The 25,180-nt window shown below is 36.9% G+C and overlaps 1 protein-coding gene across 2 annotated transcripts in view; it reads left to right on the top strand.

Annotated features, from left to right (window-relative positions):
* The window catches only part of INPP4B (inositol polyphosphate-4-phosphatase type II B), a 159,746-nt gene that overhangs the window by 39,225 nt on the left and 95,341 nt on the right, over positions 1 to 25,180 (top strand). For both annotated transcript variants that reach the window (XM_065736333.1, XM_065736334.1), the window contains exons 5-8: positions 11,419 to 11,469; positions 14,564 to 14,643; positions 21,709 to 21,820; positions 24,602 to 24,674. In XM_065736333.1, coding sequence (XP_065592405.1) covers positions 11,419 to 11,469; positions 14,564 to 14,643; positions 21,709 to 21,820; positions 24,602 to 24,674 — 316 coding nt within the window. The remainder of the gene's footprint in view (positions 1 to 11,418; positions 11,470 to 14,563; positions 14,644 to 21,708; positions 21,821 to 24,601; positions 24,675 to 25,180) is intronic.

Below are 25,180 nucleotides of genomic sequence, written 5' to 3'. Positions count from 1 at the left end.
ACAGATAAAAGGCTTTTACATTTTGTACTTCTTATTTCTTGCATTGATTAAGCTTCTCCTCTCCACCCAGAGGTCTAAAAGTTGTCCTTTTTGCGTTCACAGATTCTTGAAATTTGTTCAGTGGGTCTTGCTTTCTTTTATGATTCTTCTCTTATGAACAGAGAGGAGGACAAGGGTTTAAAGTAAAACAAACTATCTCTTAGAATTTTGGGGGACCTTCATAAACTGTCCTTCTTGAAGTATATGCGACTGTGAACTGCTCGCAGGTCTGCAAAGCAGTTGTGTTGTGTAGAGTGGTACATAATTCACTGCCTTTCTGTGCCACGATCTCTGTGTAGGAGGATGAGAATTTCAAGCCTCAGTGTTTAAATCAGACCTGCATGAATATTTTATTAATCCAAATATTATCTTGAGCTGAAGTTTCACATGCAGTTTGAATTGGAATGTTTTAAAATGAATGTTCAGCTGATGTTTTCAAATGTGGACTAGAAAATAAATTCAGCTGTTTAACTTTTTGTAGGGAGTTATGTACCAAGGAACGTGATCATTGGTTTTATTGCAATCACATTGTTTCAAAAGCAAGAGAAATTGAATTTTATAGTGTTCTTCGTGCTAATTCTGAGACTGCATTGATGCTTATGCTGACGAGTTTAAATTTCTTGCAGTAGTATTAAAATATGTATTGTTTTAAGGTCTTTTCATGCTTGATGCTGAGCAGAATGACTTCACTGAATGGTAGGATGCAATAGAAGGAAACCATTCTCTTCTAGACTGCTTCTGCTGAGAGTGTATAAATAAGCAATTTATTTACTTGTATTAATTTCCCATTTTTGTTCTTATACCTCTGAGTAAAAACCATTTCTTATGCTCCGGACATTTACGTGCAAATTGAAGGAATTGTAGTAAATGCACCAGGGAATTTGTTCAATTATCTCTTGGTAGCTAAATTATTAATCCAATATTTTAAATGAATTTTTTCCTTAATATAGTTTTGTTAATGAAAACTCCGAAAAGCATTCTGATTGTTTTGTTCCTTTAATTTATAATTGCATACAAACAATAGAATAAATGTAGGCATGCTTTGGGCAGAGTTTTAAGTTTGGTGGGGGGGCAGATTTCAATATTTGCTTAAAATGAATACCTGTTATTTCCACACAGCACTAATACCATCATCAAGTTCAGTGACTGTATGTGAATAGAGGGTTTTTCACTTGTTGGAAAGATGTAGTAATCTGTTTTAGGCAGTTTCTAATCATGTGGGAGAGCAATGACATTTAGAAAGCAGTTTAAATGATGCATAAATCTAGACTGCTTTCCTGAGTCAAGACCATTCTCTCCTCCTTATCTCATTTCTCATCATCCTGAACCTGAGTTTGGAATACAAATAGCTTTTTGTAGCTCATTTTTCTGATAATTCCACCTAGCTCATAACCAGATTTCTTTGTGATCTTCAGTTAATGATTGTTTTGGGTGTTGCTGGTAAAAGCCACTGACTGGTACAGTGTATAACGTAATCCTTGTAACCTAGGTATGTATTTTATTAGTAGCTTAAAATGACCTGAAATGAGAACAATACACAAGATCAAGTAGTACTAAAAAGTATGAATCATTTGATGTGGCTGGCTCAATTTGTAATAGCAAAATAAGCTAGTGCTATAGGTGCATATGCTCATGTCCAGCTGATGCTGCTAGGGGAGTATGTGTGATACTTAAAACTGCTCTAACCCGACTGATTCTGAATCCATTTTCTGTGCACCTACTTTCTTGTCAGCTATTTTATCCTCTTTTCGTTTGTTCCATTCTTAGGGGGAATAAATTACTGGCATTAAGTAGAGTTCATTCAAATACTTCTAGTATTCATTACATTCTAATCTTTTTGTCATTTGTAAGTGTGGCTGTTACTGCTCTAAATAACCATCCTGACTAACTGTAGCTTAAGAACTAAAAATCCCTATTAGGGTCCCCATTTGGGTGTGGGTTTCTTTTCTCTTGTATTTTTTTGTGGCTTGCTTTTGAATGACGTTCTGCCATTGAGCTGTTGAATGTGGCCTTTTCTGACATTGGAAATCTCATGTAGTTTATTAAAACACTGGGCACATGAGCCTTTACATTCATGCTAAGTGAATGCATCTTGAAATGTGTACTAAAATTAGATCAAGATTCATGCACTTTATCCAGAGTGGTTTTGTGTTGCTCCTAGTGTTAGTTAAAAGGTCCATCTGCAAGATGGCTTCAGGCAGGTACTGTAATAATCATGGTAGAGGCAGAGCATTTGTAATTATTTATACACAACTTACCGTGTGTGTAGGAAGAAACTCCATATAAATACCATTTGTTTTACATATAAGTTATTCTTTGTTGCATATGTCTTTTTCACTTTGAGATATGTGAGTTGTAAGAGGGAAATCTCTGAATATGAGGTTTCTGGAGCTGCTATCATCCTGTCAGCCTACAAGATACTGTGCTGTTCAAGGCATTCCATCACGACCTGTCTTCAGGCTGAAGAGATTTCCATATGTTGACATAACTATGATACATAAAACTCATCTTGTATTTAAGTCCTTTTCCTCTGCAAATAATTTCTCATTATGCCAAGGGATAAGAGTGTTCTTTGTGTGGGAGAAGAAAGGTGGAGAAACTGAAGGCCCCTGCGTACTTGGGTGAAGTGTAGATGAACACCACTGAACTGAAGCCAGTATTTGCTAAACCATGCTGTGTTTCTTTTCTTGAGTGTAACCAATGCTATTCCTGAGAAGTTAACAAATGATTTTGATTCTCAAGACTACTACCACGTTTTTGCAAGTTTAACCTATGTGCAGTATATTAAGTAGAATCTCTTAGTTGCTTTCAAAAGTCATTTTCAGGACACCTTAGTGTCTCTTGTCAGCCATTAACAACTTGGCAAATTACCATTATCTATAGGAGAGCAGTTTTAGGGAAAAACAAATCTGTCTTTTCCATCTACGTTACTGCTAAAACGTGCTTTAATTCTCTGCTATTCTAAGCTTACTATTTGTTACACTTACTTTGATCTGAGGACTGTTACTGCCTTGAATTACAATAGGTTCTATGAGCCAGTTTACCTAGATGTGGGCCTAAGTTCAGTGGAATTAGTTCAAGGAGGCTCAAACCTCCTTGTTTTTTAATGAGCCGACTCATGTTGGGAGCAGACTAGCTACAGAAACTTACTGACAGTATTTCTTTAGGAAATGGAATTTTTCTTTGGCAGCACTTTCTTTTAGGCACTTTTCAGAATTTGATTTCTTCTTTTAGTGTCAAGTTTTGTGTACCTTGAGATACCATACTGACTTGAGATTCTCCATCCTACGGCATTTCATGTTACTTGCTGAAGAAGTAAAGGGTGAATCAGCAACTGCTATCATCTTAGCAGAGCACAGTTGGAAGCAGCGAAGAAAGCAATTGTGAAAAATGATTCTGTGCATCAGAGGTGAAGGAGCAGTGCACGAAATATGAAAGAGTGGGGAGGAAAAGCTGTCACGGGAGTTTGTGCTGTAACTTCCCATCTTCTGGTTGTGGCGACTTAATAAGCTGTAGTGTTGTGGCTGTCAGCTAGATACCTGCCAGAAAATGTCTGTTGGGCAAGAATGGAGATGGCTTGACTTTGAAACATCAGAAAGCATCACATAGGGAGTGTCTGTTCTCTTAAATAATTTACACATACAGGTGAGTGAGATGGTTATCTGCAAAATGTTTGAGATCAAAGTTATACTTTTTGTATGGATGGAAGTGACTGAATATAGTTTCATTGATTAGAAAACAGTAGAATATTAAAAAAATCTCTTACAACTTAGTGCTGAGAAGAAGAGGAACCATGAGATGTCTGCTTTTGCCATGAGTTTAGGTAAAAAAATAAAATAGGCTTATGTTTGCTGTGAAAGGTCAAATAGGACCACAGTGACACCTGCTTCCTGCCTGCAAAGCAGAAAGCATAGCTTATGTGGGGGATGAGACTTCCATCCTGTAATCACTTCTGAAGTCAGCAGTGAATTTCTGTATTTAATAAAGAAATAAACATTTTGGTTTCTCCTTCAGAAAAGAGAGAGGTTTGTATCACAGTCAAAGCATCATCAAAGATTGTTTGTTTAATGATGGCTGGTAAGTAGTCTGAGTGTTTATATATTTAGAAGTTTAATTCCAGTTATGCAGGTTTAGCTGCATAACTGGAATTCAATTCAGGAACAAAATAATTTCTCACATGAAAAACTACATTTGTGTATTTTTCTTAGTAGACAGTTTTGGAAGTGTTTCTATTTGGGTAGCTGGAAATGTCTGTTCTGAAATATCAGAAGCTGTCTACAAACACAAACATCTGCAGTCTTTTCCCATGAGCTCCCAGAAGTTCTTGTGAGAAAATTCTTTTCTCCCCTCGAGTGTGGGTTATTAGCAATGCAGAGGAAGCATCAGGGAGCCCTGGACAAAATATTAAGTTGCTTATCAGAACTGGAGTAATTCAGACTTGAAGGGACATCATCTAGGGAAGTATAGCTATAGGTTTGCAAAAATTGACTTTTATCGATAGATCTAACCTGTGCCCAAATGCAAAGCAAACAAGCTTGAAAAAAAAATACTTAAGGTATTTACTCCTGCCTGTCTAACTTGTGTTTATGCTTTCTAGCACAGTAAATCTGATGAGAAATTTTAGTGAGTTTCCTGAATCAGAACTGAATTACCATCCACTAGGTAATCTAGGTACCAGACCTTAGTTTCCCCATTGTATCTTAAATATTATCATCAAATATTATAAAATAACAATCCTAATTGATAAAGACTTTGTTCTCTGCTTTTGTGGAAGTACACGTAAAGGGTCATCCGCATGTTAGATCAAAGTTTGGCATGTGAAATAGATTCTTCCCCTTCTGAAGAAGAGATGTCAGTGTCAGTTAACGAAACTACCCACAAATCAGCCTTGAGGAGCTTGGAGTCAGGGATAACAGGAACAGGATGAATTAAAGTAGGGTCCAAGTACAAGACCGTACATTTTCTGCTATCAGAACTTGATTTTGAGCATTTTAAACAATTAAGTACAGTGCACATAATGAGTTTATTACAGTGTAACAGCGCAGCAAATGTAATACAGCAGAGAGAGGCAAGAAAGGTTCCCAGATGTGTCAAGGGAACTACCTTCAAGTTATAGAAGTTAGGCTTTTTGTCAAACCTTTGAGTAATGTGATCATTTTTGTTCAAGAAGATGAGTTAGGACTGGGAGAGATAAGATGATCTGGGGAATGGAAGCCTATTGTATCTTATGTTGGAGAAGCTTGGCTTATTATCCTAATCAAATGATGTATAAGAGAGCGTATGATTTCTTTCTTGTGAGTAGATCAGGAGACCAGTGTGAAGAAGAGAAAATAATTACTTAGCTCTAAGACCATACTGGCAGAAGAGCAAATGAATATATGGTCTCCATGAGTAATGCTTAGCTGCAAATTAGAAAATGACTCAGAACTGTTATAGCAATCAACATCTTAAATGACCTTCTGACCTTCCAGTCAGAGGAGTGGGAACAGAAATGGAAAGAATTTGAAGCTGTAATGCAGGAATTGCTGAAGGAGTTGCTATTGTATGTTGTGTACAATTATAAAATACTGAAACAAATACCCCCCAGGTGCTGACAGAGTGTTTAGCCTCTTCTTGTGGGACCATAGGTAGGGTGTGTACTGGAGGTATGACTCCTCCAGCAACAGAAACTTTAAGTACTATGTCCTTAGAACTGGTTCATTACTGCAAATAGTGTGACGTTTAATTTCATCTCTGATTTCTGAAGAACTTTCTGAAGAACTAAATGTGATTTTTTAAGGAAATAGATATGGATTATGAAATGCAGTCTTTAGCTCACTCAAAAATGGACTGTTTCTTGAGCAGAGAAAGAAAGTGTTCAACTTCGTCAAGGTATCCAGAATCACAGTGCACTTTTTACCTGTTCTGATGCTGAACTTCACGTTGTTATAATATTATCATGCCACAAAGCTAATCGCTTGATCAGTCCAGCATTATTTGCCTTCATTTTTGTAGTGAATTGTGTACTGAAGTAAAGTACTTGGTTGGCTGTTGATCATGCACCCAGTATATGCTTCTCACCATCCTTGGCTTGTATTCTCTCAAGTGTCCCCTGAGAAGTGTTTGGATTACATATTCTTTCCTTGGCTCTCCAGCACAGCTTTTTGGCACAGGTTATCTGACTCTTTTGGAGGTCAGTTTTGTTTTGTTGTTTAATATCCAACTGCCTTGGGCTCTGTGAGCACTGCTGAATACTTTCATTTTAGGAAGGTGTTTTTCCAGAAATTCCAGCCTGAGCACTCGAGTTACAGTCTGCAGCTTCAAGGAAGTAAGATGCTCAAACAATGAGACAGACTGAGCAAGACAGATCTTGCTCAAGTACAGCTTGCTGAAGAAAAAAAGGAAGTACCTATAATGCTTTTTCTTTTTTTTCCTCTTCATGTCCTATTTTTATTATTATGCTGCTGTGAGCATTCTTAGAGATGCATTTCTTTAGCCAGGGAAAGCCAGCTGTTACAGTTAACTGCTGTTTTTTTTATTGTGGAGTCTGTTTGGTGATTTTGGATAGTGCCAACTGTAATAAACTGCCTGAGGTATTTAGACTTGAGCGAGTAGCAGCTCCTTGTTGGCTGGCCCATATAAATGAGGAGCCGAAAATGCTTAGCGATGCTTCATCAGTAGCTTGCAGATAGAATGTGCCTGCTGTGATTTTTTTCATAGTGAAAACATAGAGGGGGGAAAAAAGTGCATCACAGGCATCCTGAATGGAGGTTTATTATTCCTTGGATTTTTGCATATTGGTCCCAGTATGTAGTAGAATTTAAAAACTTGAATGTGATGTGGTTCCCTGAAGTCATCATGGAGAATAAAGGGTCTTACTGCCTGATTATGATGACTAACTACTTCACGGATGATGTTCCTTTATATTAAGATAATAACTTATTAAATCCTTAGAATGTCCTGTGCTTACATAAAACGAAAGGAGGCTTTTTTTCAAATGATTAGGCTATGTTTAAAAAAAAGCTGAGAGATGGAAGAAATGCATATGGTTAGTGTGTGGTCATTATATTGAATTCTTTACTGCATAATTATGTTATTAATATACTCTTAATAGTTGTGGTGGATCAGTGCTTTGTTGCTGCCCCATCATAGCTGGATGTGTTGCAGCTGAAATCTCTGCATTATTGCAGACTGCTGCAACAGGTGAACCATTACTTGTAGTTGTTTCTTTGTGCATGCAAACTGTGCGCTGAAACCACAGTGCAGAGGTCTTTATTTGTTAGCAGCTGTTTACAAGCACCTGATGATGATTTCATCATGCCCAACAGGAATTCCTTGCAGCATTGGTCTGCTTTAACTCTTTGGTGAGAGTCAACTAAGTGCAGCAGTATGTGACTTTTTCTTCTCCCTTGAAAACAATGTACAACAGAAACCGATACTGCCTGAGTGTCTGTGCTCTAAATCTCAATAAAGAGCAAATTAATTACTAGTAGCGGTAGAGATTCTATTTTTAGTGATGCCAGGACTCAAATGTTAATTGTCTCTAATTTTTAAAGACTGTTTTTGTCACTTCTAATCTCTTGCATGTCCTTACAGTTGACAGATCTTTCAGGAAAAGGAAGTTGTTTGAAGTAGGCTAGGAAAATGAATCTGGTGTTCATTCTATATACTATATTAACAAGGTAAATAAACAGTTTCCTCCTTTCATTTTTCATTGTATACAGTGAAAACACACTAAGATTATTTAGATTTATATGGCTAGATATTACAGCTTTTCATACAGATTTTTCATATTTACCTTGTCTCCAAGAGATAAATCAAATGTGGGATTTTGCCTTCAAGGGCTAGCTATTTATCATATGAATTGTTCTGGAATAGACCTAGATATTGTAAGGTTGTTATAACTGTGATTCAAAAGTGAGATTTTTCACTTTTGTATTTCAGTTTTGGGGCACGTGTGATGAACTCTGTGGGAGAAGAGAGTATGTTCAGTGCAGCCATGTCTCTAGTTGGCTGTGTGGTAACTTCTAGACTAGGCAGGAGCTGAAGCTGTGAACCATGCTGAGTTTGGCCCTAGACCCAAAACCTGCCAAGTGCTAAGCTGAAGTGCAGTGGACCATTATTTAGATATGGCTTGCATCATTTTTACCAGGGCACAGCACAAGACTGTATAGCTTCAGAGTGACTGACAATTACACTGAGTCAATAAGTCTTGTTGGGTCTTGGACATGATACAGAGAATCATTTCAAATCACTCAGAAATACACATTTTACTGTCCCTTATCACAGTCTACCTCCTTGCACTCGTATGCTGCAGAACTGGCGTGTCTGTTGACATATACTCACTGTAAGGAGAGGAGAGTTCCTAAGTAATATGTTACCTCTGAACTGTGGATTTCAATTTTTTTGGAGACGTATTTGGTCGTGTGCCCAAGCATTAAGTAAATGAAGATTTAGAAAAACGTAAATCAAATATCTAATTTCTGCTTGCTACAAATACACTCAGTTCTGCACTTACATAAGCTGATGCTTGTTTTGTACCATGTGTTGACAAATGAAGTACACCTACACTTCTCTAGAAAGCAGCCTACACAGAGGAGTTGGGGGGACACTTGGTTGCAGAGAAGCTGGGTAGAAAAGCAGTTTACGATGAATCTTAAGGATTAGAATATTCGCATTTTCTACTATCCTTATATTCTTCCTTGTTAAGGAAGAACATGAGGATACTACTACTGGAGGCATTACCCAGTCTCGCTGCTGCACAGCACCCTGCACAGTAATCTCACGTTATCTGTGGAAAGTACTCATGTATGCAAGTACATCAGTCTTTCTGCTTGACCCTTTCAGGTAAATAACAGCTGAAACTGTCATTTCTTATACAGTAGGTAGTAGAGACATGCAAATAGTTTAGGAAAGTGTGTTTTATGCCACTGCATAAGAACTGCATTAAGGTTATTACAATTGCTGTTCCTTCTTTTTTGTGTGTTATAGTTTAATTTTAACGTTTGTTAAACTCTCTGCGTAGTATCTATTCTACTGGGACTGTATCCTTGCAGTACTGGATGCATGCCTATTGGGAAAATATTTTCTTCTTCACTTTACAGTGACTTTTAGAAATAGTTATGTAACAAAGGTTGAGGAATTCACATAATGTACTCGATAAAATTTGACAAGATATTGATGGAAGTGTTCGACTTCTGTTTTGACTGAACTATTTAGCAAACTGCTGATCTATTTGATGGAAGTGGATGTGTGTAGTGTCTCATCTAACTTTTTTTAAAAAGTTTTCAGTGGTTGGAATGGTATCTGTATTATACAAGCCCATTGACATTACTTCAGAAGCTAGCAGTGTTTTTAGCATTTTCATTTCTTCCAGCATATATATGTTAAGCTACAACTTCTGTAACGAGTTATGAAGAAATGTAGTCCATCTGTAATGTTATTTGTTTTTTAGAGCTTAAGTGCCTTGAACTTGGCCTTCAATCACAAACCGAAACACAAAGACTTGAATTAAGGGAAGACACAAAAGTTATACAAATAATAATTATTCTGTCTTTTAAGCTTTTGATGTTATGTCTGGATGTGGCTTACTGCTGTGAATGACCAAAAGAAATGTTCCTTAGAAAAGGCAGCTTTACATAATAAAAAAAGACAGGTAATTAGAGCTGAATTTAACATCTATATCTACAGAAATTTGACACTTAGATATCTGATCTGTGTACTAGAAAGTACAGGTTAGATGCTCCATTGTTCCGTATATCTTTTGAAAATATGGAAACATACAGCGGATATCTACTCTCATGCCCCAGTGTTTTTCTTTGTGATACAAACTGTGCTGCACACAAAGAACATTTATACTATTTTATCAAGTTCTGGTATGAACATTCATTGTAATCGTTTTGTATTTGACCTAGGTTATAAGCTGTATTTCTTATTTACTTTTTTGACCTCTTCGTACATCTCTCATCTCACAAGGAGCATATGTTATTCCAGGGAAGGTGAATCTTCCTCCACTTCTGAATAATCTCACTGTTCAAGGGTTCGCATTTTGCTTAGGAAAATCTAGAGCACGTAATGAGAAAACAGAATTTTATATTAGAATAACGAGTGTCTGAGATTGAAGTCTACCTTTGTATTTCTATTTTGTAGTTTTAGAACACTACTGGGGGCATGAAGGGAAGTTGGCTTATGACAAGCTTTAAAAAAAAAACCAAACCAAAACCAGCAGCTTGTTTAATCAGGTTCTGTATGAGGAAGAATGCTTGCTTTTAGGAATTCTTCTCATTTTTCTGTTTTACCTTGCATTTTGTGTATTGAGTTTGAGCTGAGGGATGACTTTGTCTGCCTTTGTGTTTCTAGTGATGTGTGCTTAGGTCTGTGCTGCAGGTACCTCGAAAGGTACTTTGGTAGTTGTAGTATTTTGAGCAATTAAATATGTCTGGGGAGCTGTGCCAATAGGTAACATGAAAGGGTCCAAGCTATAATTCCCATACATGACTTCTGTTTTTAATGAATATTTTAAAACATACTTCGCAAAATAAACCAAACAAAAAACAGTTAAAAAATAATAAAAATAACCACCACACGATCTTAGATCAGAATCCAATTTCCCATCAGCGGAGGTATTTTTGATACTTTAAGTGGCTTAGTCAAATACCAGTGTCGTGAAATACAGTATTCATCTAAATCTGGCTGTCAGACTGCTGGTTGGAAAGTGATATTACATAGCTCACTCCAAAAGTAATACCTTCTATTTATTTCTGTGAAAACAATGACTACAAAAAGCACAATCAGTCTGTTGGATAGAGAAAATTCTCAGGTTTAAATCACTATTTTTCAAGACAGTCAGCACAAATAGCTACGCATTTTCACCAGTTATGTAGAAGAGCCTATAAGCCACTCTGGTTAAATAAATAAAGATCTACACCAGCTGAAGGAATCTACTGTTTCCCAAATGCTGTGATGGTGTCACTGTTGTAAACGCTCTCCACATAGTGCAGCTGTCACTGCATTAGTGTCTTGTTTGGTGTCTATAAGTGTTCAGCAAGAATCAGTGGATGTCACTGATTGCTGTTTTTCAACATGTAAGTATTCACTGAGACACCTTTGCTTCATATGTGCTTCCATGTCAGACTGCCCCTGCCACAGCACAGTGACAGCAGAAGGTTCAGCCTCTGCTGCTGTACCACTTCTTATTTTTTTTTGGGCCAGCATAATGAAATAGGACACATTACTTTCAGAGCAGTTTACGTGCATATATCTCTTTAAAATTACCTGTTATGCATATAGAATATATAAAGAAAACATGAAGTGTTTGAGTGTATGAGTACTTATCTCATTTTTGGAAAGTAACAACAAAAATGTAATGTTTGACTTGCCTTATTATTTTCCTCTTCTCAGGTCCATACCACTGTCTTACCTGATCACAAGGAGCCAAGAGCCGATGTTGGAGTAAGCAATTTTTGTTTAATGTTTTTTTTTCATTAGCAGACAGACATCAATGAGAAATGGCATTTGGCCAAACTGCTAAACAGGAGCTGGCAAGCTTGGTTGGTTTTTTTGTTGTGTGTTTTTAGAAAAAGTTGCGTTAAGTGAATAAAGAATCGAGGGAGGAGCAACGGGCTTGGTGATTGATGTCATCCCATTCACTAATTGTTCTCAGCTGAAATTATCCTGAGGCAAGCACAGCTACCTAGACTTCTTGCTACTGCTATACAAGCCATCTGGATTGAGAGCATAGAATTGCATTATCTGAATGAGCATTGCCAGTTGCTTTCTCATTTTCACATGCAGAGTATAAACAGCGCAGAATATGAATACCCCTGGCAGTCTCATCTATTTTTGGCAAAGGTGTTGGTATTTCTTTTCTGGTATTGTGAAGGCTGGAGTCTCCCAGATGATCTGCAGGTCTTGGGGGGGTAGGATAGTGTTAGTTCTGCTACAGCTGAATAAAAGACTGAACAGGACCTGGGAGATTTTTACTTTCTAAGGTGCTGAGTTTCCTGCTTTATCAGGTCTTTCTTGGCTTAGTTTCCAGCTCTTCAGTTAGTGTTCAGAAAACCTGTAATTTGGCAGCACTTCCAGGCTTAGTGAAATAATCGATGTGTTTCATCTTTTTATGTAACTATTACACTAACTTTTCTCTTTGGCTAGGTGGGATAATTCATCAAACTAGTCAAGACTTGTATTTTCAGATTTATAACCATAAGTACTCCACTAGCAAAATTATGTCAGAATATTGCTCTGTAATTAGACTTACAGCAGCTGTTCTGTTTAAAGTCTAATTTTAAAGTGCAAAGTTTGATTGGTTTGTAGGCTGCCAGTTTTAGGCCCCCAGGGTACACTATTTATCTCTGAATCAGTTTGGAAAAAGTAGTCTCTGGCACTGTTTGAAATTAGACCCCTTGAACTCTCTGCATTTTTAGGTCATGGAATTATTTACAACTGTAGTTAAGTTTGCTAATAATTCTTAATTGCATTGCCAGGTAAAGGAAGCTTTATTATAAATATTCATAAGAATGAGTCAAGCAAGTAAGCGGATTCATTGCTTTTTAACCCCATAAAGTTATTCAACTTTAACGTTACGATCCTGGAGAGCTAGATGAAACACTCAGCGATGGTTAGTGGATATAGTGCCCAAAGCTCTTAGATTCAATGAGAGGACTAATCATCTCTTAACCTCAATCATATGAGGATTCCTACTTTGGGTTCTGAAATGGGTTTACAGTTCTGTTGTACTGCAAAAAGAAGGACCAATCTTGCATTAGTTTTCTTTAGATCTCTCTCTTCCTCTTTCTAAGTGGTAAGGTTGCTGTTATAAAAATTCAGTTGCCATAAAATACCAATTAAAGGCTGCTGTGTAGGAGTTGTGCTGCAGAATGTATTCTCATTGGACAGAGAAGGACGTGCTCTTTTAAGATGAGTCATTGGAGCTAATCATGCCACCATAGGATTTTAATGGGAAAGATGTTGTCATGACTGATACATAGGAAGGTGGGTATGTCTGTGTCCACTCTAGCAAGGCATCACACCTGGACATATTTCTAACAAGTATATGTTTCAGTTAGCAGTGAAAACTAACCATGGTCTTGTGTGTGACTGCTTTTTCTCTAGTTATTTTGTATGTACTATTTTCTTTTTGCTTCTTGCCGTTCCATCACTTCCCAGATTCACTGCTTTTCCAGCCTTCCCTAGACTCTCAGCTTCTGTCTTTTTTCTCTTTTAGTTAAGTGCCAACCAAAACATAGGAAATGAATTATTACCTATTTTTAGCCTGTATTTTTGATAGGAATAATTTGTAACTGTTGATCTAGCTTACCAAGTTAAGTGTGGTGTTGTGGGTTACCTGAATTGAGGATTGTGGTTTAAACTGTGCATGAAAACTTATCTTAGTATAGGTATAGTAATGTGTATATGTATAAATAATTACTATAAATATAGATCTTAGTATAGATATTACTATATATAATATCTAAATATAGATTTATATACTGCTGTATGTAAGTGTTCAATATCCAGCTGGGCCTTCTTGGAACAAAAGCAGACTGCAGGGGTTTTTGTTTGTTTGTTTGTTTGTTTTTGTTGATTTTAGTCATTTTTTTTAACCAAAGGAAGTTGTTTTCTCAGCAGGAACAGGTCTTGATTTTTCCCCCAGGTTAGCAGTTTTCTGCATGTTGTGTCTTGATTTCGTGTAAGAGCAACTTGATTATTCTTGGATTTGGAGATCCAAGACTCTATATCGTTTTCCACGGTATTTTATTTTGATTGCAACAGTAGAGTGAAATCGGGGTAGAGTAATGAATGCAAACATTGTGTTTCTCTTAATTCCTGCAACAATGCAAAATCTAGCTATAAATTATCCACAAGTAATATTTAGTCACATATCTTAAATAAATGAATGGAAGCTGATTGTAGATGGTTTTCTCTCTGACAGTTTTCTCTGCCTTTGTTCTTAGGGCGAGTCCAACACTGGTCGACTTCACTAAATGAGATTGTAGCAGTAGGTAGTCGAGTTTGAGCAGGGGGTGAAAAGTAATGAAAAGCAAAGGAAGATGTGTGTTTTCGTTTTTGCACACTTTTCTTTTCCAGATTTTGTATAAATGTGATTTTCAAGCAAGGTATAGATACAGTGTAGTAGATTAATGTATCTTAAGATAATGTGCTATTATTAACACATTTCTCTGTATGTGTGCTGCAATGAGAGTAGTTTCACCTTACAGTGGAAACAAGTATTTACAAATACTGCTATAAACTAGGGTAATACAACATTTATATTAATAATATTTACTGAACTCATTTCTTAGCAAATACATAGCAAAGTAAATACATCCAGATTTGACTGGTTTTTGTGACAGAGGTTCTTGCCCATTAAGCCAGTACTTAACAACTTTTTGATAATTGTGTTGTGGTTGAATAACGAATTTCTACCATATGATGTGTTCAACTAGTGTGCTGGAGTGTTTTTAGGTACCGGATAAAGATTTAAAACCCAAAAAAGTAACAGTCAAAACTTATTTTTCTCTTTTCTTTTTGCTTCATTTTGTAGCGAAGCTTCCTTGGGTGTACAACTTTTACTGTAGGAGACCTGGTGAAGTCAAAGGAACAACAGTTGACCCTTACCCTCAGGTAAAAGTAGTAAACTAGATCAAGTTAATCCATGGCATTTGATGATTCCTGCTTCACTGTTTGCAAATCCATATTCCTTTTCTTGTGGTAGATATCAGCATGAGATGCTTGTTTATACCATACACAAAGTCAAAATGGAATAAGTTATTTAAGTTGATTAGAGAAGGTTATAATTCTTTGACGTAAACGTATGGAAGAATTTCAGGGGTCTTAAAGTTGAGGATTTTGTTTCCAAGTTTCCATTAGAAAGGAGAGTGAGGTTCTCAGTTTGATTTCATATGCATGTATTAAAGGAATAAGCATTGTGGAGTTAGCTTGTTTGGTTACTAGCCATGTTTAAAGATGATGGACGTAATGAATTAAGTCTAATCTCAAGTGTGAAATTAGTGCAGTATCCTAACCTCATCATTGCGTGCAGCCAAATGTCAGTGGGGGTTGATGTACAGCACTATTCAGAGACACAATGCACATCTGTGGGAGAGCCATGACTAGTGTTTGAAAACAAGGGTTGTACTGAATAGCTATTATTAAACCTCTGCACTTAAGAAAACAGTTTTCACCTTTGATACTGACCTGCTGTTATAAGATACATTAAGATGTAAATGAAAACCTTTTTAAGATTAGGGGAAACAAGTTGCAGCTAAAATAGCTGAGACACATGGTAGAAGATTTTATAAATCTGGTATATATATGCTGCTGGGGTATTACACCTGGGTGCTGTAGAAAAGCTGCATTACGTACTTCATCCTATATGAGTTGAGCGTGAAGCCAGCTTGAGTTCATTGTTCCAAGTCCAGTGTTCATTGACATTGTCATAATTCATCATGTCCAAGTGTCTGCCTTTTTTGAAAGGAAACCTCTTGAAATATTTTTTTCTGTTACTGTACCAGCCTACCTAATGTAGCAGTAATCATTGCATGTTTAATTGCAGGGAGAGGTTAAAATACCTTGATTTCACTTTCACCCAAATATAGAAAATGCCACTTATACCAAGAGGATAATTTTATTTTCTGACAAAGAGAACAGAATTGGGTAAAATGTGAACTGACTACCTTGTATGGAAACGTTTGGTTAAATAAATACCAGGTTAATGTTTGTACAAGGCAATTCTTAGAGGTTTTCAAATTTTCAAGGTTTTTTGGAACTGATTTTGCTTGCTTCTGCAATTGGCATATTGAAACCTTGACCTGAAAGAATGCCTTCAGCAGAGGTTGTAATAACTGACTGTGAAGTCAAATGATTGTGACATTTTGGGAAACATATTTAATTCTTGAGAAACTAGTGTGTGAACCAAAACTTCAGATAATTAATGAGCAGTAAATGACAGCTTGCCAAATTTGTTGCAGTTGAACCTCTAAAACTTTAAAGGTTAGCTTTAAATTAAATTTTTTGGTCTTACGCATCCTCTTTGTGAAGCTGACAGTTAAATATTGCACCAGTTCAAGCTGATTTGCAAATACGTTATGTGACAGTCTTTCTTCAGAGTAATTAATTTCTTTATCTTAAGGGAAAAGTTCCTAACCTTTCAAATGTGGGATTATTTCCTGAGTTTGACTGTTTAGCAGCACAAAAAAAAAAAAAGAATTATCTACCTCTCCTTAAAGGCACTTAAACCAGAGCAGTCTATTAACCTCAACTTGCTTTTCTCCCATTGCCTTGTTATATAACCATCCACTCGCTGGACAGTGGATACAAAGGGTCTTGCCCGAGTATGCAATTTTGTTTAGTTTCTGATTGAGATGGGTTGGATGGGTGCTTGCCATGGAGTGCTTGTGATTTAGGGTTGCTCCTTTGCTAGATCTGGAATAGACCTTTACAGATCAGGAAATAAGTCTGTAGCGTCTCGTGTAAATATTTGTTTAATTGGAGAAGCTGTTTACATTTTATTCATTGATTGAGTTTTTTGTTTTCATGAGGTACTATGTGAACAATATAGAAATGTTTTTAAATGAATATTCTTGTCTCAGCTATTTTATGGTGGCTTTTCTTAGGGGGCAGGCACAGATCTGTAATCTCTTGCTCTTGACAGATGATGCTCTCCTTTTTCCCTCTTCCAACTACTGTACACGAACAGTGATTAAGGACGGAAAAACTTCTTTTCTGGAGGTCTCCTATTTTGGTTTTCCTTTCTTCTCCACAGGGTGCCCTAAAGTGATGTAGTGATTATTGTAGACCTGCACACTTTATTTAATCCTCAATACATGAACAGGTCAGTTTCTGGAGTTGCTTCAATGTTGACAGCGTGTACAACCGATGTCAACAGAGGAGTTCACTTACTAGAGGTCTGGGTTTGCTGTTTCCAATATGAAACCTGTAAAAAGAGAAATGCCTTCTATAGATTGGACCTGTTCATTTTGCAGTGATAATAAAATACCTCTTGGCTGCAGCTTCCTCACGGCATTATGATAATGAGCGTGGTGAAATGGGTATTGAATAAAAGAAAAGCCACATGAAATATCAGACTGTGTTGTAATATTTACACGTTGCAACACATCCAATTAAAAAATGCCTTTTCCCTTTGTAAACAAGAGATACGCTGCATCATGATTTTTTTGTTTTGGTTTTGTAGGTTGGGTGGTTTGGCTTTTTTTCTTGGCTTGGATCTGTAGCCTTTTGTATAGGGCTAGCAATTAGTACATCCAATTAGCTGTTTCCCCCATGGTGATAGGTCGCACTATTTCCAGGGAGGTCATTTTAAGCTGAGCTGATTTTGGTATGATTTCCAATATGTTAACATGTAAGAAGGAGCAAGCTTGGCAAAGGAGTTTTGTGCTTTTTTGTTTGTTTTATAAAATTAAGGTCCATCTGTCTGAGATGCTCCTGATAGTAGGCAGTATGAAAGTAGAACTAGACTACTTCACTGTGAAACTGGGGGGTAATCCTTTGTCTCCTGTAAGCAGGAACTTAACCATGTAAAAGCAAGAACTAGGGTGAAGTATATCCAGGCATCTGAGATTTAGGTTGAATTAATAAAATTCATTAAATTGATTCAGTAGATGCATAGAAATATCTCATCATCTTGTTTATCCAGAAATCTTTTCTGGTTATAGTGTGGCTTCTCAGGTCATTGGTATGATTATTTTTTTTTCTGTGTTATTTGGACTTCTTAGATGATATATATTTGTCTGTTGGTCTGCTTTTTAACTGCCATATTTTCATTAATCTTGGGCAGATCCAAATAGATCCAAATAGATCCAAACCTATTACCTTTCCATAAAGAAAATAAGTTATTAGGTTTTTTTTTTTAAGTAAAAATAAACAAACAAAAACCCTGATTTATCCTTAAAAATAAATAAGTAAATAAAGCCACAACACAGTTCTCCAAACATCACGTAGCTCGGTGGGCCATAAGACGTGCAGCTATGCTTGAGTAGAAGTTACATTCAGCATGTTTAATTAATGAAGCAGGATTTCAAAGTGGCACTGTCATTTTTGCAGTGGTTTAAGTATATGTGACCTGTGTTTCTATGACTTCCTTATTGAATAATTGCTATAAAATGCTACGTATTTAGTTACTTTTTCCCATTAGAAGTTAGTGTGAATCTCCCTACAGCTAGTTTTACCAGGACTCCGTCCTGGAATGATTTCTTGGTGCTTCGTGTCATTGTCATCTACCATGAGAGGTAGATAAACAACAGCCAGGTGAATCTCCCAGATAGTTGTGGGAAAACTTGTTTTGATGTGAACCTTAAGTGACTTTACAGTGAAATAATGAAAACAGAATGGATTGAACATCACCGAACTTCATGTATTTATACTGCAATTTTATAAAACGTTGTTTATCAGTGACCTTGTTTAAAATCCATATTGATTGAGATAGACTCCACTGCTGTTCCACAGAATAAACAGAAGGCAGCAAGATTCCTATACAAGTACTAGTAGCTTTGGGCTTACCTGTTTCAGGATGTATTGCATCTGTGGAGAGAATGAATTTTATGGTAGTTAGTATGTTAGCCTATACTAAGTGCATTTGTTGTGTATTATGCACTGGAGAATGGGGCTGCCCGCTTGACTGGAAATCATGCCATTTGTTTCTCAGGCAGTCAGTAGCTTTGTCATTTATAATTAACACTGTTATGCAAATACACAGTCTGTTTTTCTGTTTCTTTCTGTTCTTAAGCCATTTTTTGTGGAAGAAGGGTATAGCCATGGGAACCAATTAGCAGGCCTGAATTTGCATATTCACCATGCAGCTATGAGACTCGATGAGAAGAGCACTGGAAGCAAGTGACTACTGTTCTCAGTCCATCTAGCTCACTTGCTTTTTCAATGCTAACTTATTACCTCCTTCCTTCTGGATGTTTGTGTCAACTTTTTATCACAAGAGGTGTTGAGGTAGATGTTTCTGTTGCTCAGGACAGGGTTAGGCAGCTCTTTTTCTCCTCTTTGATGGAATTGATATTTGCTTGGTGGTCTTCAAGGACTTGAGGTGGTAAGCAAATGTATATATTTAAGAAACTTTCCGGTAATATTAGAAGCATATGTAAGCAATTGTAGTTTTAAACCTGATCTAATTTCAAGACAATTTCAAAAATATCTGGATTTGACTTGGTAAACTGAACAATGGCTATGTATGTAGCACTAATGAGCACTAAAAAGCTTCGATGCTTCTGTTGCCACTTGTGCAGGCTAATGGTGCAGTCAGTACACTTAGTTTTGTTTTAAAAAACCTAAATTTTTAGTTTTGTTTTATCTGTGCAATCTACTTCATTGGCTTTTATCAGTTCATTTGCAAATGGAGCTCCTTTTTATTCAATTTGCAGTTATGCTCTTTCTTTGACTTTATGTAATTTTAAATCAGATATATTTTGTCAGTGTCATGCTTGCAGGTCTCTGACCTTAGAAATCACGTTTCCTAAAAAATGGAAGGGTGGGATTTTTCTTGTGATAGTCAAGTGAATGACCAGGATAACAGCCAAGTGCTGTTGCATGTTGAAGTCAGTCTGCTAATGGGTTTGTCTCTTTGACACATTGATCAAGGCAACAACTAAGCTGTTGGAAAAATTGTCAGCCTTGTAGCGACACATTGGCTCCAATTTATAAAGTTATAAATGGTATGCTAATGTCTTGTGTATTCCCTTTTTCCTTGGAAATGCTGTTGTCCCTTTGTTGGAGTAACCTAGTTCACACGCTGGTTGTTATCTAGGAAGAAGAAAACAAGTCGAACTATTATGCTGTAATAACTGAGTGTTCTAATTTCAGAAGGAACTTACATTGTTTTTAATATATTTCCAAACTATTATAAAGTTTTGCTCCTAAATACCCTTTGGACATTGGACCTTTCTACCTGGTAATTTTTCTTCTTTGTACTTCGTTAATTAACGTGTACTTCTTTGGTTGCATGGCTATCTAGAATTGGTTCGTTTTTAATTGTTCCTTTTTATTATTATCCAGTAATGAATTTGTCTTAGAGCAACTGAAGTAATGACATGTAAAATATGGAGAATTATGTGTATTTTGAAAGGGCTTTATATAAAACCATTTGATTCGTGTAGCTGCAAGATGAGTGTATTCTATTCAATCACACTTTAAGGGTATAATGGCTTCTAACAAAAAATTATTTAAATTGGAAGCTCAAAGTAGCTATATTTATAAATGTATATATGTAAAATTTATGTATGTAAAGAAGTTTTGGTTTAGCATGATAAATAAGTAATCATGCGTGAAAAGCTTGATGTAGGTGCTTAACTTCAATCACTCCAAAATCTCAACTTCTTCTGACCTAATTAAGACTTGAAGCAGCATGCAAAACTAAAGATTGTGTAAACGCGAGGTAGCCAGGGTAGTACAGCCTGTATTTTAACAAATAACCTGTAAAAGACCAAGCATTGCATGTGGCAGGAAGGCTGAGCCAACATGGGCCTGGTGCAGGGCCTACGTGCGTTGGCACTGTGCCATTCAGGGGCTCTAGTGACCCAAAATGTAGTGGACTTGATTTTGCCTGCCTGCTCAGAGTTGTGATGCTGCACTATACTGGTGATGTACCACAGGGCAAATGCTTGGCTATTGGCTCTATCCTGATAGGGAAAATTCTGAGAACAGTGGTTGGTATTTTTATCCATCCTTTACTAATATGTTATGTGATGGTGTTGGTTTTTTTTAAGATCTGTTAGAGTGTCCGCACGAATCTTAAGTTTGTTTTGGAATAAGTTTCCCCAGGAACGTGGAGGTTTTTATTAGAAATATCTGTTTAGTATTTCTTGTGTATATTTCCTTTGTGCTGTTCTACCACTTTGCATCTTTATTTCAGAGATTGTATATGACATTGCCCCAAATCCATTTGTTTTTGTTCTTCTACTCTGTGCTTTCCAGTTTTGCTGAACTTATTATCATCATTGCTAATTTCTGCCTGGTAGGTGTTGCTGCTAGTGAAAGGCAAAAATTATTGAATCATTTTAGAGTTTTCAGAGCAGAAATAAGGCTTTAAGGTAGTGTGCAGTATTCTTCTGTTTCCATGTTTAATTGGAATTACTTCTTATTTAATCCTGAAACTATTTACAGAAATAGTGATATAGGTATTCACCAGGAATTACATTGTCCTCCCCCATTTAAAGAAATTGAGCTGATTCTGTGTAATTACTATACAGAGATACTAAAAAAGAAAAGTGAGATCCAGATTTGTTTCACTCTTGTGATTTAGCAACGAATATATTAACCTGCTGAGTGTGTTCTTTGCAGGTTGTTAGGAAACAAAGCATCATACTGTGCAGTGAGACTGCTGGTAATAAGTGAGCTATTGGCACAACAGGTAACAGCCCTTTTCCACTGCAGTCCACAGACAGAATGCCATCTAGAATGAAAACTTGGCAACGTGTGTGGATTCTTCCACCGTTTATAGCAGCTTCCAGTCCTCAATTTTATGAAAACATGCCATGTTACAAACAGTATGTAGAGAATATAATAAGCTATTCTGTTAATCATTTGCTTTATAGGTGTAAATAATAAATTAAATACAGATCAGCAGAGCTATGCAGGAGAGGGAACGGAATGTTTACTGAAAATACTTTATTGTTGGAATAAGATGCTGCACGTGACCTAATGTCATGGGATTTTTCTTATTTCCAGAACTTCTGATGGTGGAAAGACAGTTGGTACAATTGAAGTCAATCTTGTGAAGATGGGAGAGCTAGAAGATGGGGAACCAGGCCACATAACAACAGATGCACAGGATCAAAAGGTAATGACTCAGTTGATTGTACAAAATTAATTAGAATTATTAACTGCACCAAATAACTAAATTACTCATATCACATTGTGTTAACCAGTTATTAAAAAAAAACAACCTATGAAGTACTGTTCACATGCTCAAAAATAAAAACAAATTTTATGAAAATGTGCAGAATTATGCTCTGTTATTGATTTCCTAGTTCCTCTCCTTTTTTAGAAACAAAAGAGTCGTTTTCATCTGATCTCTTTGATCACTCCTGATCAGCACCTGTCTGTAAGGACACCATAAACCTGATTATTTTTTTCCTTGGACAGTTGCTCTGTTTTCTGCCATTGAAGTCCTGTTCACGTGGATTTTTAAGTGCAACCAGTACCCACAATACTGAAAACACGGAAAGAATGGCAGACAGGCAAGCCAAAGAAGAGGTGAATCCCCTTGAAAAAGGACAGATTCAGCTGCATTACACGGGAGCATAGATTGGTGGGGAAAATCTACTGGGGTAGTGGGTGGTACTTCAATACTAGAGTAGGGCAGTGTTGAGCAGAAGGGTGTATGTAAGGATTTTGAATTGAGGAAAACATGGTGAGATGCAAGAGGAAGAGCAGAAGGGGGTTGGAATGGGCAGATGTGCTCTCCTTAGTCTTGTAGCCAGAAGTGGTGGAGATTCAAACTGGAGCTGATACTGCAGGAATGGATTTGGAAGGAATAGGAAAACCAAAGGAGGGGTAGAAAGGATGGATGACAAGAGGCTTGGGCTAGGACAAGATTCAGAAACAACCACTCTGAGTGATGAAATTGGGGTTTGAATGGTTTTCAGTTAAATAAAAAGAATTTCACTGAGTCTCTAGTCTGATGACAACTGACATACCTGAAACAGTCACTGCCACCATATAGCTCTGTCTATGCAGCCTCATTCTCACTGAATTATTGCAACCCTAATACTATGAATGTACTTCCTTTACTCTTCATGGAGGGGGAAAAAATCAACAAATTTGAGAAAATGCTACAGTGGTAGCATTTAAAATTACTGAGACTACTGAGACCAAATACAAAACAGCCAACAAATGCTGTGAAATATTTCTTGTTTCATTCTGTGTAATGTCTACAAGACACGTAGAACTGTTTCCCAAACCTTCTCTTTTATATTTTTATTGTTTCAAAGTGTTGAATGAGTCTTGACACAATTGTTTGACTTGTGTCTGACTTGTGGAAGCAAAAAGTCTTTTAATTAGACTCTAAGGGGTTGTAATTCTTCAAGAGCAACCTTGTGACAGCTGTACAACTTGTGATCTTCATACAAGTTGTTACGGTTTTATAATTTGTTTTATTATTGATATTACACATCATAACATCATGTGGTGTATTAGGAGTTAAGTAGTTAATGCTCCAGCTCTGTGGATCGTCGATAGTTCTGGGTGTACCTGTCTCAGAAGAGTAGAACTACATTCCCCAGAGGACTTTGCAATGCTTTGCATTTTTACATATTTCCACCCAGAGGGAAAGATAAAAACTGTCTGTGGTCACGGGACTCTCTCTTCCCTTCGGGACCGAGCTCGGCAGTGGGTGTTTGTTGCAGCCGTCCGCCTTCAGCGTTAGCGTAAGGCCTTCGGTTTATCGGACACTCTCTCTTGCTCATTTTATTTGATCCATTTGCCTCAATTCCAATTATATTATATTGTGTTATTTTCCTTTCCGATATCTATTTAGTAAATTAGCTTTCCTCCTCAGATCGTTGCCGCTGTTTTGTTCCTAGGCCCATCTCCCTTCTCCTTTTTCCCTTTTCCCCTTCCCCGGGGTGTTGGCCCGTGGGTCCACTGCCTCAATTGTCACAGTACCGGGTCAAACTGTCCTGCAAACCGGTGACACAAGTCCTTATTTTCAATGATTAGTTGTGTCATGGTGTTGCATCATGGAGTCTTAGTTTGTATATTCAAAATGGGGACACAATTTAGGTGTATATTCCCGAGTAACAATGGTGAGAATGTAGAGATGTTGTATTACTTCGAAGAAATATGTTCTGAATTAAATTTGCTAACTCACTGGATAGATTATACTCAAGTAATTATTCATGGAGGAGTAAGCTGGTATGAACTACTCTACCTGAGATGTCAAGTGGTACGGAGTACATTGCGTCTTGCTCTTTGCTTCAAGCTGGGCAGCAGAAAATCTAGAAAAAGCCATGGTAACTGTTTCATGTCATCTTCAGAAACCTTTTTTTCTGACTGAGGGAAGAATATGTAAGATACTAATGCTAGCACATTTGAAAGTGTATTTATACCAGTTGATTTTTCCATTAACTTTTGATACTATTACTTTATATGCTATCTTTATCAAAAGAAACATCTTCCAATTCACTTGTATAACAGATGACTTTAACACGTGGTTGTGGTTTGTGATTAAAGATTTCTTGTGGCTCCTACTTCTGCCTTGTTTGAAAATTGAGTTGCTTTCTGACACTGTGTATTTAAAAACTGCCTCACTGAAAGAAATCCCTCTGAAACCACAGGACCTGTCAAAAGTTATTTTAGTCTGTGCCATTGTATTGGCAGGAAATCTTTGTTTTATTATGGAATAGCTGACCATATTTTGTTGCTGTCTCTGTAGTATTTCTGACTGTGTTGCCATATATTGGAGCATATAGGGAGAGAAATGTAAATGGGTAATCAATGGTAGGGTTGGGAAGTTATCACTGTTTTTTTTAGTCTTCTACTTATGAACTGCTTTTATAGCACTTCTAAAGTCTCTGTCACACCACAATGTACTACATATGAATTTGTGCTTCTTTTGTAGTGTGCATTGGTTCATGAGTGTACAGCACCTGAAGGCATAAACAGTAAAGACAACTTGCCTTCATTAAATGCAGGTGAGTATCTTAACTTCTGTAAGAGTTGATTATCTGGTCTTGAAGTTATCTGGTCTTGAAGAAATCATAAAGATTAGAAGCAGATCTCTTTTAATGACTCTTACAGCATGCAGAGATTTATTAATATTTTCTGTATTTTTGATAGTGTCATTTTTCTAACAAGTGTGAAGAAAGCTTTCAGACATTAGTGCTTTCTGAAATACTGCTGAAATTTCCCATTCCAGCGTCTTTAGAATTCAGTGATTTTTCCAGACTGTCAGTAACTTCAGTGGGCAGGAATTAACCTCCTAAGTTTTTGTCAGTGGTTGCATGACATCCTGTTATTTAAATTTATTTAAATTACATCCTATTTGCAATTGAATACCGAGGAGAATTGGTCTTTCTCATAGTCGATGGCATGGCAGTTTCAGTTCAATCTGAAAGCTGTATATCCTCAAACTGAGGAAAAGGTGGGCAAGGCATTCTCTATTCTAGCTCTGCTCTGGCCTTGTCTGTACTTTACCAAA

Source organism: Cyrtonyx montezumae, unplaced genomic scaffold (assembly GCF_038088225.1).
Source record: "Cyrtonyx montezumae isolate F1298 unplaced genomic scaffold, pur_monq_1.0 scaffold_2, whole genome shotgun sequence".
Classification (NCBI taxonomy): Eukaryota; Metazoa; Chordata; class Aves; order Galliformes; family Odontophoridae; genus Cyrtonyx; species Cyrtonyx montezumae.
The sequence above is the reverse complement of the archived record's forward strand: the minus strand, read 5'-3'. Positions and strand labels throughout refer to the sequence as shown.